Source organism: Chlamydotis macqueenii, chromosome 1 (genome assembly GCF_036417535.1).
Source record: "Chlamydotis macqueenii isolate bChlMac1 chromosome 1, bChlMac1.mat, whole genome shotgun sequence".
In the NCBI taxonomy this organism is placed as follows: Eukaryota; Metazoa; Chordata; class Aves; order Otidiformes; family Otididae; genus Chlamydotis; species Chlamydotis macqueenii.
Genome location: NC_141556.1, coordinates 101,895,123 through 101,911,293, shown reverse-complemented (window position 1 = coordinate 101,911,293; position 16,171 = coordinate 101,895,123). Strand labels below are relative to the sequence as shown.

Below are 16,171 nucleotides of genomic sequence, written 5' to 3'. Positions count from 1 at the left end.
TTGCCCTCAGGCATTAAAGGGCAGAATAAAGCATCTTCATACATGGTTTTTCCACCACTACAAAACCTAAAAAGGCAGGAGGATGTTTGCAACAGAGACCCATTAGCCCTGAGCTGGACCACAAAGATCATTTAATCCTTTACCCTCCACCGTTAGGTACACTTGAGTCAGAGTTTTAGTCACTACACAGCCTGGGAAAGATTCACAGAAGCTGATAACATGGCTCTAATCCCTAATTAAAAGTTATCTGCAGGCTGCCCTTTTCTATAGAAGGGTTCTGGTCTTGATTTTGCTCAGTTTTATTCTAAAAAACCCAACTGACTAGTGTTTTTAACCCAATTACAACTTGCCTGATTTATGACCCCTGCTTAAACAATTTACTCTGGCTTCAGCTGAATACGTCTAGCAACAGGATCAGAGAAGCAGGCATGAGGTGCATGCCAACCTCAAATAAAAGAATCAGCAAATCAATGTTTGTTAGTGGGTTACAGCAAAACCATCACCTTCTCTAACTGGATATCTGCTTTACTGCCAGCTCAAGAAAAGCACCTGGGCAAAAAACAGCACCATAGCAAACATGGGATGCTTCCAGACACATTTTCAAGGCTCCTGAGGACCTTCCAAGAGGTCACAAATGCACCACAAAAGTCTTCTGCAAGGTACAGATCCAGTTGTTTGGGGTTTTTTTTCCCCTGTTAAATTACCATCACACCACAGTATTCAAGAGGCTCTGGATATAGACTCCACCAAGCAGGGCTTGGCACACAAAACTCAAGCGCTTTTCTTAAGTTTTTGCCCTCCAAGACAAAAAAACCCCTCAACTCCAGTCTTACAGATGCAGGCATGTGGTAACAGGCAACTCCTAGTAGACACCGATGACATTGACTATCACAGTCTCAGCATCGCCACGTTCAAGCACCTGTAGTGTCACAGGAAGGGTTGGGGAGGTGACATCAACTCTCCTTCAATGACATCTGAGTTCATGTTACATTAACACTGAGAAAAACAGAACACTACAGATAACAGATGACGTGGCTTTGCTCACCTTGCCACCTGTTTTTAACAGTTTGAAATACTGCTATTGGCACCTACCAGTCACTCAGGAGAATAAACAAACCAGAATTTAGTTTCTATTGCAGGCCTGACAGATCAAGCATGACTTGTAAAGCTCATCAAGAACAAAGCAAAGTTAAGTGTTCGGAAAGCTGCTCAGGGTTTGAAAGCTGAGAAATAATTGGATTTGAATAACTTCAGGTTTGAAGATAAGCGTCATGCCCTCAACTAATTCAGAAACTAAAGAGCACAGATTTATAACACAACCCAGCATTTCCAATTCTACCATCTAAGCATCAACCTTCCCCTAAATTGCCATCTTCTGCTGAGACCTTTGATTTAAACTAAGTCAAAATCTCAGTTCCTCACTATAGTAAGGCTATATGTAAGCCTAGATGTAACTCCTAAAATAAATTTTCTTCTTTATTAAAGTAATAACAATTTTACATTAAAAAGCATCTGCAGCCAAGATAGGAATAAAAAGAGTTTTCAGAGCATTTCTTGACATCTGAATGCTTGAAAAACACTATATAATTTTAAATAGAAAGGGAAGAAACTGAGGTTAGAACTTTACTAGTACAAATCTAGAAGTGCTTAAAGAGAAACCAAGTTCCAGGCTCAGGACTTGTTTGTGTAATTTCTTCTGAATGTTTCCTTTTACAGTAGATCTCATTACTCAAAACACTGATTTCATGAAACCCAGGAAGGAAACTCCAGGATCCAAATCCTACAGTGATATAGTTTTCAGCTAAAAAGTGTATTGCAAATTCTTCCACATATGTAAATGAAAGGAAAAAGGGTTTATAAGCTCCACCAAATTTGGTTTATTACTTTCTTTTTAATCAGATTCACACTGAACAGGCTGCAGGGTGGAAAGGAGGAGTTCAAGGTTATTAAATTAATTTACTCAGCTTAAGGATTTACATATTGGAGAAAAATAAAAAACCCTGAGCCCTATTTACCTGATGTCACCCCATTCTCCCTGCTCTCCTTCACTGCTCAGTAATCCAAACACCTTAAATCTGCAAGAAAAAGAATGGGAAAAAGAGAGAGAATAACCAAAAGCCAGTTAACATCTAGATTTACAACAGAAGAGATCCTAGTTACCTAGGTCCTACAGGTGACATTTTGGCCTTTTTAATATCATTTTAGCAGATACCTTATCTGCAAAAATAAGGTATAGTCTCCCCACAGAGATGAGTTACCTTTACTTTCCAGACAAGTAAAGCAGAGCAGAGAAAGGTCAAGTAATGTGACCGACAATTGAGATCTAGAGCAGGCCATTCTACCCAAGAAGCCCGCGCCCAGTCCGTCACCCAGCAGGGAGGCCATCATCACTGTGTACAGCTTCCCTACTTGTAATCAGCCAGCACCACGGAACACAATGGGAAAAAAAAACCTGATGCAACCCACAAGTTTTCTGTCTTCCAAAACATTACTCATATCTGCCCTGGCACCAAATCATCCACTCTTGAACTGAGGATCCCATGACCTGCTTCTCTTGAGATAACGAGCTCCTTAACCCACAGTATTCCAGCCCCTTGCCCTCTCCCTGCTCCTTCACAGAGATGTTCCCTAACAAGTTTTACCCCAAACTTTGTAACAGCTGTTACTGGAAGAAGCCCCCAGTAATTTAGTCTGTGGTTTCTACTTCCAGCTACAAATTAATGCACACAGGCACAAAGGCACACAATGACAAAGCATGTTCAGGCCCATTAACAGTGGCTGGAAAATACCAGCCTTTCTTGCCAAAGAGTTTCTGCTGTGTTGCTCTTAATTCATTTCCATGATTAAGTTTTCTTTCCTTTAAGAATCTTTCTATTCTCCTGTCTTGAAACTGAGTATCTCTCGGGGTCACTGCAGGGCATCATTTCATTTTAATTGCAAGTTCAGCATCAGTACTAAGCTCATATTTCAGCAGCTCTCCATTTATCTCAGCTTCTTCCAAACTGAAGATAATACATTGCTGTGCAATGAGCTCACACGCAGATGTAATCCAGAGTTGAAGATTTCATCGAGATGCTTCCCTTAAAGTTCTCTTTTATTTTTGTCTCTCCAGAGCTTTCTGCCCTCTGCTGAATGGCACAGGGCGAAGCCAGCTCACAACCCAGCCAAGCTCCAAATGGTTCTCTCTCATAACATACTTCTCTATATAAGCTTAAAAGCTTCCTTCTCCCTGCTTTCCTAAAGGGGAAGGAAAATAAGTCACTTCTGTGTAAATCTCTGTCAGGGTATAGTGGGCAAAGACACTCTAAACATTAATCTGGGTTGCTGGGTACCGGGTAAAAGGGTTAGAAAATTAAACGATGAATGCCAAAAGAATTTCTGACACCAGGATAAACCAGGTGGATTTCAAAGAGGACAGGTGCCTCAGCATTAAAACAACAGCTGCAGACCAGCTGGAGCCATTTGAACCACATACCTGTACACAGATCTGCATCAGATAAGCACTCTGACCTCAAGCAAGTTCCCAGCTATTTGACTTCCACCTTTGCTGGCCAGCTTGGCTAAGGCTGAAGTCAAATGCGAGCACAAAAAAAAAGACAGCTTCTGACATCTCTGCTCAGCTCTTGCAGTGCAAAGGCACTGCCAGGGGAGCAACACCTCCAGGTTACGAGAAGACAAGTGAAAGATTTCAGGTTGGGTTGGTAGGATCACACGTCTTACAAGAAGATGTATTGATACACTGGCTTCAGAAGAAGAACAGCAAGGAACAGAAGACAGGTGTGTTCCAGGCTGAAAGAAAGGCTATGTACACATACATTACATCACACAATAGCTCAGGAAGAGAGAGGATGCATTTGAGTTTCAGCAGAAACAATGCAATTAAATTGAGAGGAAATTTTAAGACAAGCACTGTCAGCTGCTCTTGTCCCTCACGTTGCTGGGCAACCTTTGAAAACGATATGGCAGAACTTCTGTTCTACACTGAGAAATTTAAAAAAAAAAAAAAAAAAAAAAGCAGCACTGAAGAATATTAAAGTCTTCACATGGGACAGCTTCTCCCTATGCCCCAAATAAGCTTAGTTTGCTTACAGCTACTAGACATATAGCAGCCATTAATTTTATTAAATTAGTCTAGTGATTTTTGTTAACCATAAGACCAGACCAGAGGATTCACAAGACCCTCTCTGGTCTTAAAAATATATCCAGCAGAGAACAATCTGCCATTGATTGAATATTTGAAAACTAATGACCTACTAGTATCCTCCTCACCACCATCACCTCCCTCGATTTCCAGTTTATATAATTCAGTGGACAACATCCAAATTTCATTTTTTAGTTCGAGAAGTTTCAGACAAATGCCTTTATATTAACATTTCAGATTGTTAACCAAATGGAATAAATACATCCCTCTGCAACAGCAAGTGGAGAAAGAAGAGCGGAGGTCTCCGCTTGCAGCCAGCAAGTTCTGCCTTGAATGGAAAGAATCTGAGCAAGACATTTTCCACAGATGTTCATGGAAAAACATTTCAGAGGACTGCCACATTTCAAGCCCATTGTGGCAGAAAACACTGGAAGTTTCATGTACGCAGTCCCCAGCTCATATTTAAAAAGCTTGCAGGCCTCCTGTCATTCAAATATATGACATTGCACAAGGCATACACACACTAAAAACCCCTCCTTGAAACATGACTCAACTCAGAAATCTGTGAGGAAGTCAAACTGGAGGAAAGGATTTCCAATCCTAGCAAGTCTCCTTACTCCCTATCAAATACGGATCAATAAAAACAACTGAGAAAGAAATTCTTCATATGACTAAAAGCTTCATGTAAAACCCTTTAAGGGCTTCCTCCTGCTCAAAATGTTGCTTCTGTATTGATTACCTCCCCACTTCATCCCCCATGGTAGAAGCTGAAAATGCCGGCAAAGTCCAAGCCTTAAAAGTAGGGAGGATACTGGAATATCTTCTGTTTTTCTAACAGAAAAATAACAGTTATACTGCCTTATTGTATCCCCTCCAGCAGTCACAGTTAGGATGTCTTTCTGTTACACTTTGAGAACCCTAGAAGTCAGGAAAACTGTTAACGAGTCAATTGCACTATCAGAGACAAACACACTCGTGAGCTATTCATCACTCATTTAATTCATGATTTAGCAAAGCAGTGCTCCCCAGCTCTTACAGTTACCTGGACAGCTGCATGCCCCTCTGCTTTTTCTGACCTTTTCCTGTTAGTATCTTCCCTCCAATTTTGGAGGGCCTCTCATTCTCCCTAGAAACCACCAGGTACGTCAGCAGTTCTACCTTTCACCACTCCCATTCAGGAAAATCTGGCACCAGTTTCTTTTCCTGAAGAAAAAGTTTGACAGTTGCATGTATAACAGGATGCAAGGCAAGGCATGATATCTGAGCTGTGCTTTTACAGCCGCTCCACAACTTTGCCATTTACCTCTGGCTCCCTGACTCAGTCACAGTTTGCATTAAAGACAGTACACCTCGGCAAACAAAACCAAAGTAACACAATCACAAAACATCTTCTATCTTGTATATCCAATTCCAAATAATTTTCCAAATCATAATTCCACAGTTAGTTGATTGTAACTGTGTTCATCACATGTCCTCATCATGTCCAGAGATGAATGTCCAGCAATAACATCCAGGTAACAACTGAAGGACACAAAGTCAATCTATCACTTGAAGAAAGGAAGGTATTTCAAGCCAGATTTCAGTACATGCCAGGATTATTTTGGAAACTAGCTCTTGTAGTCAATTGTGGCTGGGATCTCATTTCTCTCTTCGTTCTTTTGAAGAGAATGAAAGGCTGACAGCGCTTCAGGACCATCCCTCCCTCTGCTCCAGCCCTGTTACTGGAATTCACACATTCCTAGGGCAGCGCTTCGGGCTGCCTCCCTTTCTTCACTCCACACTCCAGAAATCCTATCTGGGTGCAGAGGCTAGGAGTAGAGAGTGACAGCAAAACAGTCAAGACTGCAACATGCACACTTCCCTCCCTTGCATAGCTCACAGGTTTCCCTCTGAACCATGGATATTAATAGCATCCCACCAAACTTTTTGCATGGGCGTTCAAAGTGACATAACACCAACAATGTTGGGAGAGTCACCAGCCACCACTGCTGTGCAGCAAAGCCTCCATGTAAGAGCTTAGAGGGGAGGGGTTTGGGACAGATGTCATTCTTGCTGGTTTCTTGTGTCACTCTTTTGCAAGTGCTGCTTTCTCACTGTGTCCGACTCATATATCAAGAGTAATAAGGCTAAGATTATAGCTCATTAAGCCATTCTGAAAAGACAACAAATCTACAGTAATATTAACAGTGACAGTACTGCTCTAAGAGGCACTTGGAATATAGGCAACAGATTATTTTCAGAACAGTAACTTACCATAAAACTAAACAAAAAGCCTACCAGAAATAACCTAGAACTGAAAGAAGCATTGAGCTGAGTCAACGTCCTCTCTCTGGTCAGCTTAGGTCAGGCTGCACCTTCACTAAGGTTTGTATTGCGATGCTACTTTTCAAAGCTTCTTACAAAGCGATGTCCTCTTTGCAAGGGTGTCCCTCTACACCCAGCACTTGTCCTTTTCCCAGGGTGCCTAGTATAAGGAACTTCAGGTTTTAGAAATCACCTCATAGAAAACAATTACCTTAGTTATGGATGCAACCAGAAGTCAGGCTGCTCTTGCCCAGTCACAGACATATCTTCTAAAAACCCTTCAGTACCACTACTATATGCAGAATAACTCACACGAAGAACAAGTAATGTAAGGAGAGACCTTCTCCCAAGCTGCTAGGCTAATCAGGTCTGCTTTGGAACAGAAATCCAGTTTATATTAATGTTCTTCCAGAGCAGCTGCTACCTAATAGCAATCTAGTGATAAAGCTAGCAAAGGTGGCAGCAGTTATGCCATACTGAAAACCAGCTCTGAGCCTGCAGGATCATGAAAGCTGCGTTAGTAAAGAAAAACCCAGGGGCTATGATTATAGCCAATTCATTAAACATCTTTCTGTAAACAATCAATAGCACAAAGGACACAAGTACCACCAGAGAAGACAAGCAAAACCCCCTGCCATCACACCATTTGGAGATCCCTTCCACGTTCCAAAGAGTAGGTATTTCCCAGAGACAGAGAAACCACTGGGAGAGCATCACAGAACTCTCTCCCTTTCTGGCTTAGACACACAGCTGCCAGATTCTATACCAACCTGATGTCTGGAAGTCTATCTGGATAGGGTTGGATAAACCATTCACTGCTTCACGCCACATGCCACCACCACCTGGAGACCAGGCAGTCACTACACAGCGATACAGCCCAGCATCAGAAATCTGGGTCTGATACATCCTGTAGCGGAACTCATTCTCCTGAACCTTCTCCAGAACCACGCCATCCACACGAGTCTGGTCCGTCCAGTCTTCCAGTCGCACTACTGAATCCTGATTCAAGGAGATTATGCGAGTGGTTCCATTGGGATTCGATTGATCTGTTAGCGGCTTCTCAGCTGTAATGAGGACAGAATAGCGCGGCGTCTTGATGTTTTTCGAAGACACTTTGCATGTCATTTCAAAGGTATGGCCTGCTACAAAGAATGGCTTCAACTTCACCGCCTCCACTGTAAGTGTGTAATCTGAAGAGGGAAGGAAATAAGCAGCAGGAGAGGTTAATAAATAAGTGCAGATATTTCTGCAGCACCTTTCAATCTAGAAGATTACAAATAAGCAAAGTACTTTTTTCTGGCGAGACAAATCCCAGCACATTTATCTAAACACATACAGAAATCCCAGAATGCTACTCAACAGCACACAGACAGCAGTACGCAACAGCTTGGGTCAAGATGCGAGGAAGACTGGAGGATTGCCAACGTGACTCCCATTTACAAGAAAGGTTGTAAGGAGGATCCGGGGAACTACAGGCCTGTTAGCCTGACCTCGGTTACAGGGAAGGTTATGGAACAGATAGTCTTGAGGGAGATCATGCGGCATGTGCGGGATGGCCGGGGGATCAGGCCTAGCCAGCATGGGTTCATGAAGGGCAGGTCCTGTTTGACCAGCCTGATCTCCTTTTATGATCAAGTGACCCATCTGCTGGATGAGGGAAAGGCTGTTGATGTGGTCTACCTAGACTTCAGCAAAGCCTTTGACACTGTCTCCCACGGTATTCTCCTGCAGAAGCTGGCAGCCCATGGCTTGGATGGGTACACTCTTGGCTGGGTAAGGAGCTGGCTGGAGGGCCGGGCTCAGAGAGTGGTGGTGAATGGAGTTAAATCCAGCTGGCTACCGGTCACAAGTGGTGTTCCCCAGGGGTTGGTGCTGGGGCCTGTCCTCTTCAATATCTTTATTGATGATCTGGATGAGGGCATTGAGTGCACCCTCAGTAAGTTTGCAGATGACACCAAATTGGCTGGGAGTGTGGATCTGCCTGGGGGTAGCGAGGCCCTACAGAGGGATCTGGACAGGCTGGAGAGCTGGGCTGAAGCCAATGGGATGAGGTTCAACAAGACCAAATGCCGAGTCCTGCACTTCGGCCACAACAACCCCAGGCAGCGCTATAGGCTTGGGGCGGAGTGGCTGGAGGACTGTGTGGAGGAAACGGACCTGGGGGAACTGATTGATGCTCGGCTGAGCATGAGCCGACAGTGTGCCCGGGTGGCCAAGAAGGCCAACGGCATCCTGGCTTGCATCAAAAACAGTGTTACTAGCAGGAACAGGGAGGTAATTGTCCCCCTGTACTCGGCACTGGTGAGGCCGCACCTCGAGTACTGTGTTCAGTTTTGGGCCCCTCACTGCAAGAAAGACATTGAGGCCCTGGAACGCGTTCAGAGGAGGGCTACGAAGCTGGTGAGGGGTCTGGAGCACAGGCCTTATGAGGAGCGGCTGAGGGAGCTGGGATTGTTCAGTCTGGAGAAGAGGAGGCTCAGGGGAGACCTTATAGCTCTCTATAACTTCCTGAAGGGAGGTTGTAGTGAGCTAGGGGTCGGCCTTTTCTCTCGTGTAGACAGTGATAGAACTAGAGGCAATGGTTTCAAGCTGCGCCAGGGGAGATTCAGGCTGGACATTAGGAAATATTACTTCTTGGAAAGGGTAGTCAGGCACTGGAATGCACTGCCCAGGGAGGTGGTGGAGTCACCGACCATGGGGGTGTTCAAGAAACGTTTGGATGTTGTGTTGAGGGATATGATTTAGCTGAGAAGTATTGGTGATGGTTGGACTGGATGATCTTTTAGGTCTTTTCCAATCTTGATAATTCTGTGATTCTGTGATTCTGAATTACATGCTTTTCTAGGTGAGAGTGATGGAGTGCTAATTATATTTTGTCTGCTGCTACTGAAGGAGAACAATTTTAGCACAATACTGTACTGTTAAGAATGATGATTCAGGCTTTTCTAATTGATAGGATATAGGGCTTTTTTTTTGTTTACTACGTCCACAGATCTCTAATATTATTATAAATTCAGAAATGTTCCTTTGATCTTTTTTACTTTCTTACAAGAAGAAACATTCAGCACCTGCACATGCTGGGGTTTGTGTCCCTTTCTCTGTTCTGGTCTACATTTCTTATGGTCTTACATAAGAGGAGGCTCCTCTGCCTTCTTTATTCATCCAACCTAAGGAGCTTTGGGTTTTAAAAGGCAGAAGAATCCTTTGAAAGGACTTTAATAAGAATATATCTCCCTGTTCTCTGTTCAGCCTCCTAATTTCTTACCCTTTTGAATTCTGCCACTGTTCTTCAGCGTCATCTCTGGAGCTCAGATGTTCTCTTCCACAAACGACATTTCAGCTACCACCACTCCTTTCTCCTTTTTCTTTAGCAAAAGTAATGGTTAAAAGCAGCATTTTCCATTGCCCTCAAATGGAAAGTCAGGAAAGGGTGTCTAGGGTCAAAGTTTGTTCTGTCGTTGCAGGGGACAAGACACTCCCCTGTGTACTGCTGCTTGACCTGTGGCTCAGGGAATAGCTGAAGTAAGGCATTTGGAGCCCAGATAGTAGGGAGAATTCCCTTCTCAGCTACATCTGCGCTGCTCTGATCATGTGAAGGTATTTGTCTTAAGCACATGACACGCAAGACTTCTTTTTTGGTGTCTAGGACCCAGTACTGTGATGTGAGGCATAAAGAACGTTTGCATCGGGAGGGATTTTTGCCCGCAGCTGCCTCACAAGGTCTAGAAAGCAGCAATATGTGGCAGAGAAGTACGGCTAGCTGTTTGTGCTTCTGCTTTTGGGGCAAAATATAATTGGCTACTATATTCCTAAAATATGCAGCAAGTTGATCTGTGCTAGGCTCCTGAATGCTGCAGTCTTATGAACAGGGTTATATCAAAATCTCATGCACACAAAATGAAGAAAAAATGGGCTTGAAGTCTAGAATCAGATGCATGATGAGTTTGCACAAAGAGGGAGCAGAGAAGGATGCTGTGTGTGCAACTTATATTGTGATTGTACCCTGAGTACCTAAATGGGCAACTCTTGTATTCCCGTTTGCTTGGTGGGTGGAAGTGTGAGGAGGGTTTGGTGTGGAGTATCGAGTAATTCCATGCTCAGCTAGACCACTAGAAGCAGCTCGGCCTTCCCTTCTCCTGCTGTTTCTTTATATAGCTTTGTACTGTGATCTGCTTTGTACAGTACTGATTTAAAGTTGTCATACCGGGTTTCTTGTCTTGTGGGCTGTGTTTACTCATTGTGAAAACTGCTGCTTGAAGGCAAAACACTGCAAAAGGTAATCTTGACAAGTATCTTGTTGCTCTTGTAGGGAGGGCATAAATATTACTGCATTTTTGTTCCGTTTTGGGGAATGAGTAACAATCTCACCATTGCTTATTTCCCTTTTCCTGAGGAGTTTCACCTTGCATAAAGGTGATGTGTGTAGTGGTTTCTGTGGTTTTGGGGGTATGTGTGTTTGTTTTTAAGGCCTCTACACCTGTTTGTGTTTTTTGGTTTTTTGGGTGGTTTTTTTTTTTAAGTGGGGGAAGAGAGCCCCAGAAAGTTGGACTAGCTGAATTCTTGCAGTACTGCTACTTTGGGAAGTAGCTGGAAGGTGTATGTTCTGCTGCAGCAACCTTTTCTTAGGAAGAACCTGAGTGCGTGGGATGGCTCTTCATCACAGTGCCAGGAAACTAGCCACTCCCTTTCCTTTTATCTGGTTCGAATTTCAGGCAGTTCTCATTTTCTCAATTTCTTATTGTGGACTTGTATTTTTTTGTCTTGAGGCCGTGCTCCTAGACATATAATTTTCCCAAACCCTGTAATTAAGGGATTGGGGCTGAGGAACCGGCAGACTTGGAAAACACTGAGGAAAGGACAGGAAACTGAACAGTAAGTGTTGCTGGCATTCTTGGTGCCAAATGGGCTGTTGGGAAATGTCAAGGCTTCTGCTAAGCTTGTACTCCAGTGAATGCATGAGAAGCAAGTGGAAAGAACACACGTGGAGGTAGAGGTGTACCATACTCTTCCAGCACGAAGGTTTATGTATGGGGGTGCTGGGGATGAAGACTTCTCCTGTTACCACTGACTTTTTTTGTCATGCAATTTCAACTGATCTTGGGAGTTCAGATGAAGGTGAATGGATTGCTGTTAGGGTGTATTTTCAAATGAAATAAAAGAAGGTACCCTAAATGCTGCATTCAGTTAATGGCAGCTGTTGTCCCTAGTCATGAGTACTTCAACAGTGTCCTTGTACCCTGTTGCTGAGGGTGCTCTTCCAGTGTAAAACTGGGATTCTGAGTCTTTTCTGACTAATATCTTCACTCCTGAATAAAACAGTCCTGGAGGTCCTGGCGTGCTATGACCCATATATTGACCCGTTCAGTATTTTGTGTTCGTTTGAATTATTATTATCAAGATTGGAAAAGACCTAAAAGATCACCCAGTCCAACCATCACCAATACTTCTCAGCTAAATCATATCCCTCAACACAACATCCAAACGTTTCTTGAACACCCCCATGGTCGGTGACTCCACCACCTCCCTGGGCAGTGCATTCCAGTGCCTGACTACCCGTTCCGAGAAGTAATATTTCCTAATGTCCAGCCTGAATCTCCCCTGGCGCAGCTTGAAACCATTGCCTCTAGTTCTATCACTGTCTACACGAGAGAAAAGGCCGACCCCTAGCTCGCTACAACCTCCCTTCAGGAAGTTATAGAGAGCTATAAGGTCTCCCCTGAGCCTCCTCTTCTCCAGACTGAACAATCCCAGCTCCCTCAGCCGCTCCTCATAAGGCCTGTGCTCCAGACCCCTCATCAGCTTCGTAGCCTTCCTCTGAACGCGTTCCAGGGCCTCAATGTCTTTCTTGCAGTGAGGGGCCCAAAACTGAACACAGTACTCGAGGTGCGGCCTCACCAGTGCCGAGTACAGGGGGACAATTACCTCCCTGTTCCTGCTAGTAACACTGTTTTTGATGCAAGCCAGGATGCCGTTGGCCTTCTTGGCCACCCGGGCACACTGTCGGCTCATGCTCAGCCGAGCATCAATCAGTACCCCCAGGTCCGTTTCCTCCACACAGTCCTCCAGCCACTCCGCCCCAAGCCTATAGCGCTGCCTGGGGTTGTTGTGGCCGAAGTGCAGGACTCGGCATTTGGTCTTGTTGAACCTCATCCCATTGGCTTCAGCCCAGCTCTCCAGCCTGTCCAGATCCCTCTGTAGGGCCTCGCTACCCCCAGGCAGATCCACACTCCCAGCCAATTTGGTGTCATCTGCAAACTTACTGAGGGTGCACTCAATGCCCTCATCCAGATCATCAATAAAGATATTGAAGAGGACAGGCCCCAGCACCGACCCCTGGGGAACACCACTTGTGACCGGTAGCCAGCTGGATTTAACTCCATTCACCACCACTCTCTGAGCCCGGCCCTCCAGCCAGCTCCTTACCCAGCCAAGAGTGTACCCATCCAATTGTCTCTGTGTGTAAGAGTGCACGTTATGGGAAAGAGGAGAAACCAAAGATTTGGCACTTACGTTAGAAATAACAGTAATCTGCAAGGAAAGTTAAGTGGGACAGGGAGGTTTCTTCATGTTTCCTATGTTAACAGAAACTAATCATCACATCTTATAGCATAAGGTGGGCCAGAGAGGTCAAAGAACATTTTCTTTCAACAACTACAGGCTAAGATCTCATTTCTAATCTTCTGAGAATTGCCAAGGAAGCAATGTCTGTGTCTTGACCACTATCTGCAAGCTTGTCCCTCCACGCGTCTGCAATCCCATGCAGAGTCTCAATCTCCTTCTGTAAAGCTCCGTGAATGAAAAGCAGAACAAAACACACCCCAGTCGGTCATATACAGGAGGCTGCAATCTGTAGAGTTTATGTTGGAAAGTGGTAGGGGAAGAGATCCTAAGTAAACCACACCCAAAGCTTATAACCGCTTTGGGCGCTACTCCAGGACAGAGGGCTAGCAGCAGAAGAAATCCTAGACAAATTATTCGGATAAAGCTTGAGTAATAAACTGTACTTTGGAGCATGGCAGTACATGCTTCTGCCTTCTACCACTGACCAGTCCAAGTGGTTAAGCCACACTATAATTCTCCTGTTGCTCTCTACCACAAAGTGCATGCTCAGCTTCAAGAGTACTTCCTGGGTAGTGACCAAAAAGAGGTTTCACCTAGTTTAAGCCTGTCAAATTCCTAGAGAAGCCTAACAGCTACAAGGACAAGAAGACTTTAGGAAACAGCAGCCATCTTCCCTGCACTCCACTGACTGCGGTCAGAAAAGCAGCATGATGGCCACATGTGGCCTCAGAGTCCAACGTCTTGTCAGCAGCTTCAAGTAACGCCATCTCAATATGCATAAAGGCTTCTCCATCCCCCAGTGCGCTAGCTGAATTGTGAGTACAGGGAAGGCAACAGACATTAAGGTAATGACAATTTTGCCTTCGTAGGAGGAGGCGGCTGTACAACACCCTGAGGTACAATTGTAGCCCCCAGCAGCTCTGATACCAAGAGCTGTGAAAATACAGCAGGCACATTAAGGCCTGCACCACAGCCTGTTACGTGCATATACAACACTACGGCTCTCCCCGTTGCTGCACACACACAACTAGACCATCCTCACTGGCCTGCTCCCCTGCCAAGCAAAGAGCATCAACACTTCACTCTCACGCAACTGGGGGCACAAGGAGCCCAGCCACCCCTGACTGGGGCTTGTACACCTAACTTAATGCACTTTCCTGCTCCTACACCCAAACTGGCACATACACCTGCCAGCTTGGTGCTATGGGGATGGGAATTTCTTTGCTCAAGAGGAACTACATGTCTGTACTATGCAGTATATAATGCCTACTATACACCAGCAATGGTAAAGACAAGAAAGTGGCAGAAACACCCCGTTTTCTATTCACAGGACTTTCGGAAAGATTAAGATGCCCTTGCTCCCAATTAAATGTGACAGGAGGGCCTGGGCAAACATTTAGGACAAGTATCATTACATTTAATTTACAAAATAATCGTATTTAAGACAGAAGTATTAACAAAACCTCAAATAATAGTACCTTTGAGATTTGAAATGCCGATTAAAAGATAATGTTCTCTTTTGCAAAGACTGCCATGCAGATCCAAAGTTGACAAAAATGGTTTAGGAAACAAACACCAATTCTGCATTCCACTGCAAACAGCAACTATGTTTTAAATCTAGGTAGTACTCGCACTCAAATTAATAAATAAAATTACCTTTTAAACTACCAAACTTTTTTCTGGGTAGAAAATCATCTACAGAGCCAGTCAAAAAAGGTTTCCTCCCGTCCTTTACTCCTCCTTACTGATCAGATTTTGTACTTTAAGTAAGCAAAAAAATAACAATCTAATTGATGCTTTTCATTTTTGAGGTGAGATAAAGATACTTTCTTTGTCACCTTGGCAGGGGAGAGGGTAGAAGAAAGAGGGGAAGAAACAAATCAGGCAGATCATGTCAAAAACAAGTATGATCTATGATAGCAATTGGCTGCATTTGCAAAGCTGAGTAAGCAGAAAGACATGTGAGCGTTATTGGTCCCAATAGAACAAAACAGAAAAAGAAGATAAAAAAGCCTCAATTTAAAATTGGCAAACTTACATCTTACGATACAACACACACAAAAAGGACTTTGAGATCTTCACATGATGATTACATTTCAAGCAAAAGCTTCCTTATCCTGAACACCCCTCTGTGCTGACTGACCCACAGACACAACAAAAAAAAAACCAAACCAAACAAACAAAAAAACAAACCAAAAAAAAAAAACAACAACAAAAAACCAAACCAAACCAAAACATTTCTCCGTTCTCAAAAACTCAGAACAACCTTTTCCAAAGCAGGATTTCTCTTAAGTCTTTGCCCCCTGAGCACTGCTCTGAAGTTAACACAGGCAATGCAAGTAATGAAATAGCTGGAAGAAAAGCCTGTATGTAGGCTCAAGCTATGCAAGGAAGAGGCAAATTTCTGTTCTCTCCTTAGGCAAACATGTGGAAGCCTGGCTCCTCGCTTTTATAAGCACTAGGAGCAGTTAGGGACTCAAATCAGCAGAGATACTTGTCAAAACAACAGTCAGAAAGCAGATGCATCAGCAGATTAACTCGTTCATAGTTGCTGGCTATAGCACTGAGTTCACAGCCGAGTCTGGAGCTCACAAAAATAGAATATGGTATCTGGGGCTAGACTGCTGAAAGGTGGGGAGGGGAAGCATGCGAAGGGTGGAAGGGAAGAAGGGGAACTCAAACATATATATTGCCCCCCACTCCTTGGATACATAATATATACTTTTTCAGAAGGAGAAGGTGTTGTAGGAGAGCTCGCTTTCATATCATAAAAACCCCAACTCCAAGTTTTGCCAACAAAATGTACTTTTCAGCATGGGGACTAAAACATTTACATTTGTGCTGCAAAATTAGCCTAGTTTTTGGAATAAAACCAGAAACAAGGGAATGTTCACACCTGTCATGGTTTGTTTTCCCTCAGAAATGTCAACACAGGCTGAGACTTTTCAACTCCAGCTGGTCTCTGTAGCTGCGCTGGGAAGGCAATGATCCATTACGCGTGCATGCACATAAACACACACACACACTCCGTGTTGCAGCATAACAACTGAACTAATTGTGACCAGCATTCAGCATTAACGAGAGATCTCATTCCTGCTGGAATGGGGGGGGGAACAAAAAAAAAAAAAAAAAAAAAAAAAAAACCAAACCAAAAAAAAGGCATTT

General features: G+C 44.0%; 1 protein-coding gene across 1 annotated transcript in view; it reads right to left on the bottom strand.

The window, feature by feature from the left end:
• Positions 1-16,171, bottom strand: part of PTGFRN (prostaglandin F2 receptor inhibitor) — a 72,200-nt gene that overhangs the window by 13,309 nt on the left and 42,720 nt on the right. Inside the window, exon 6 of the mRNA XM_086752963.1 lies at positions 7,216-7,635. Within this exon, the coding sequence (XP_086609089.1) occupies positions 7,216-7,635 (420 nt within the window). The remainder of the gene's footprint in view (positions 1-7,215; positions 7,636-16,171) is intronic.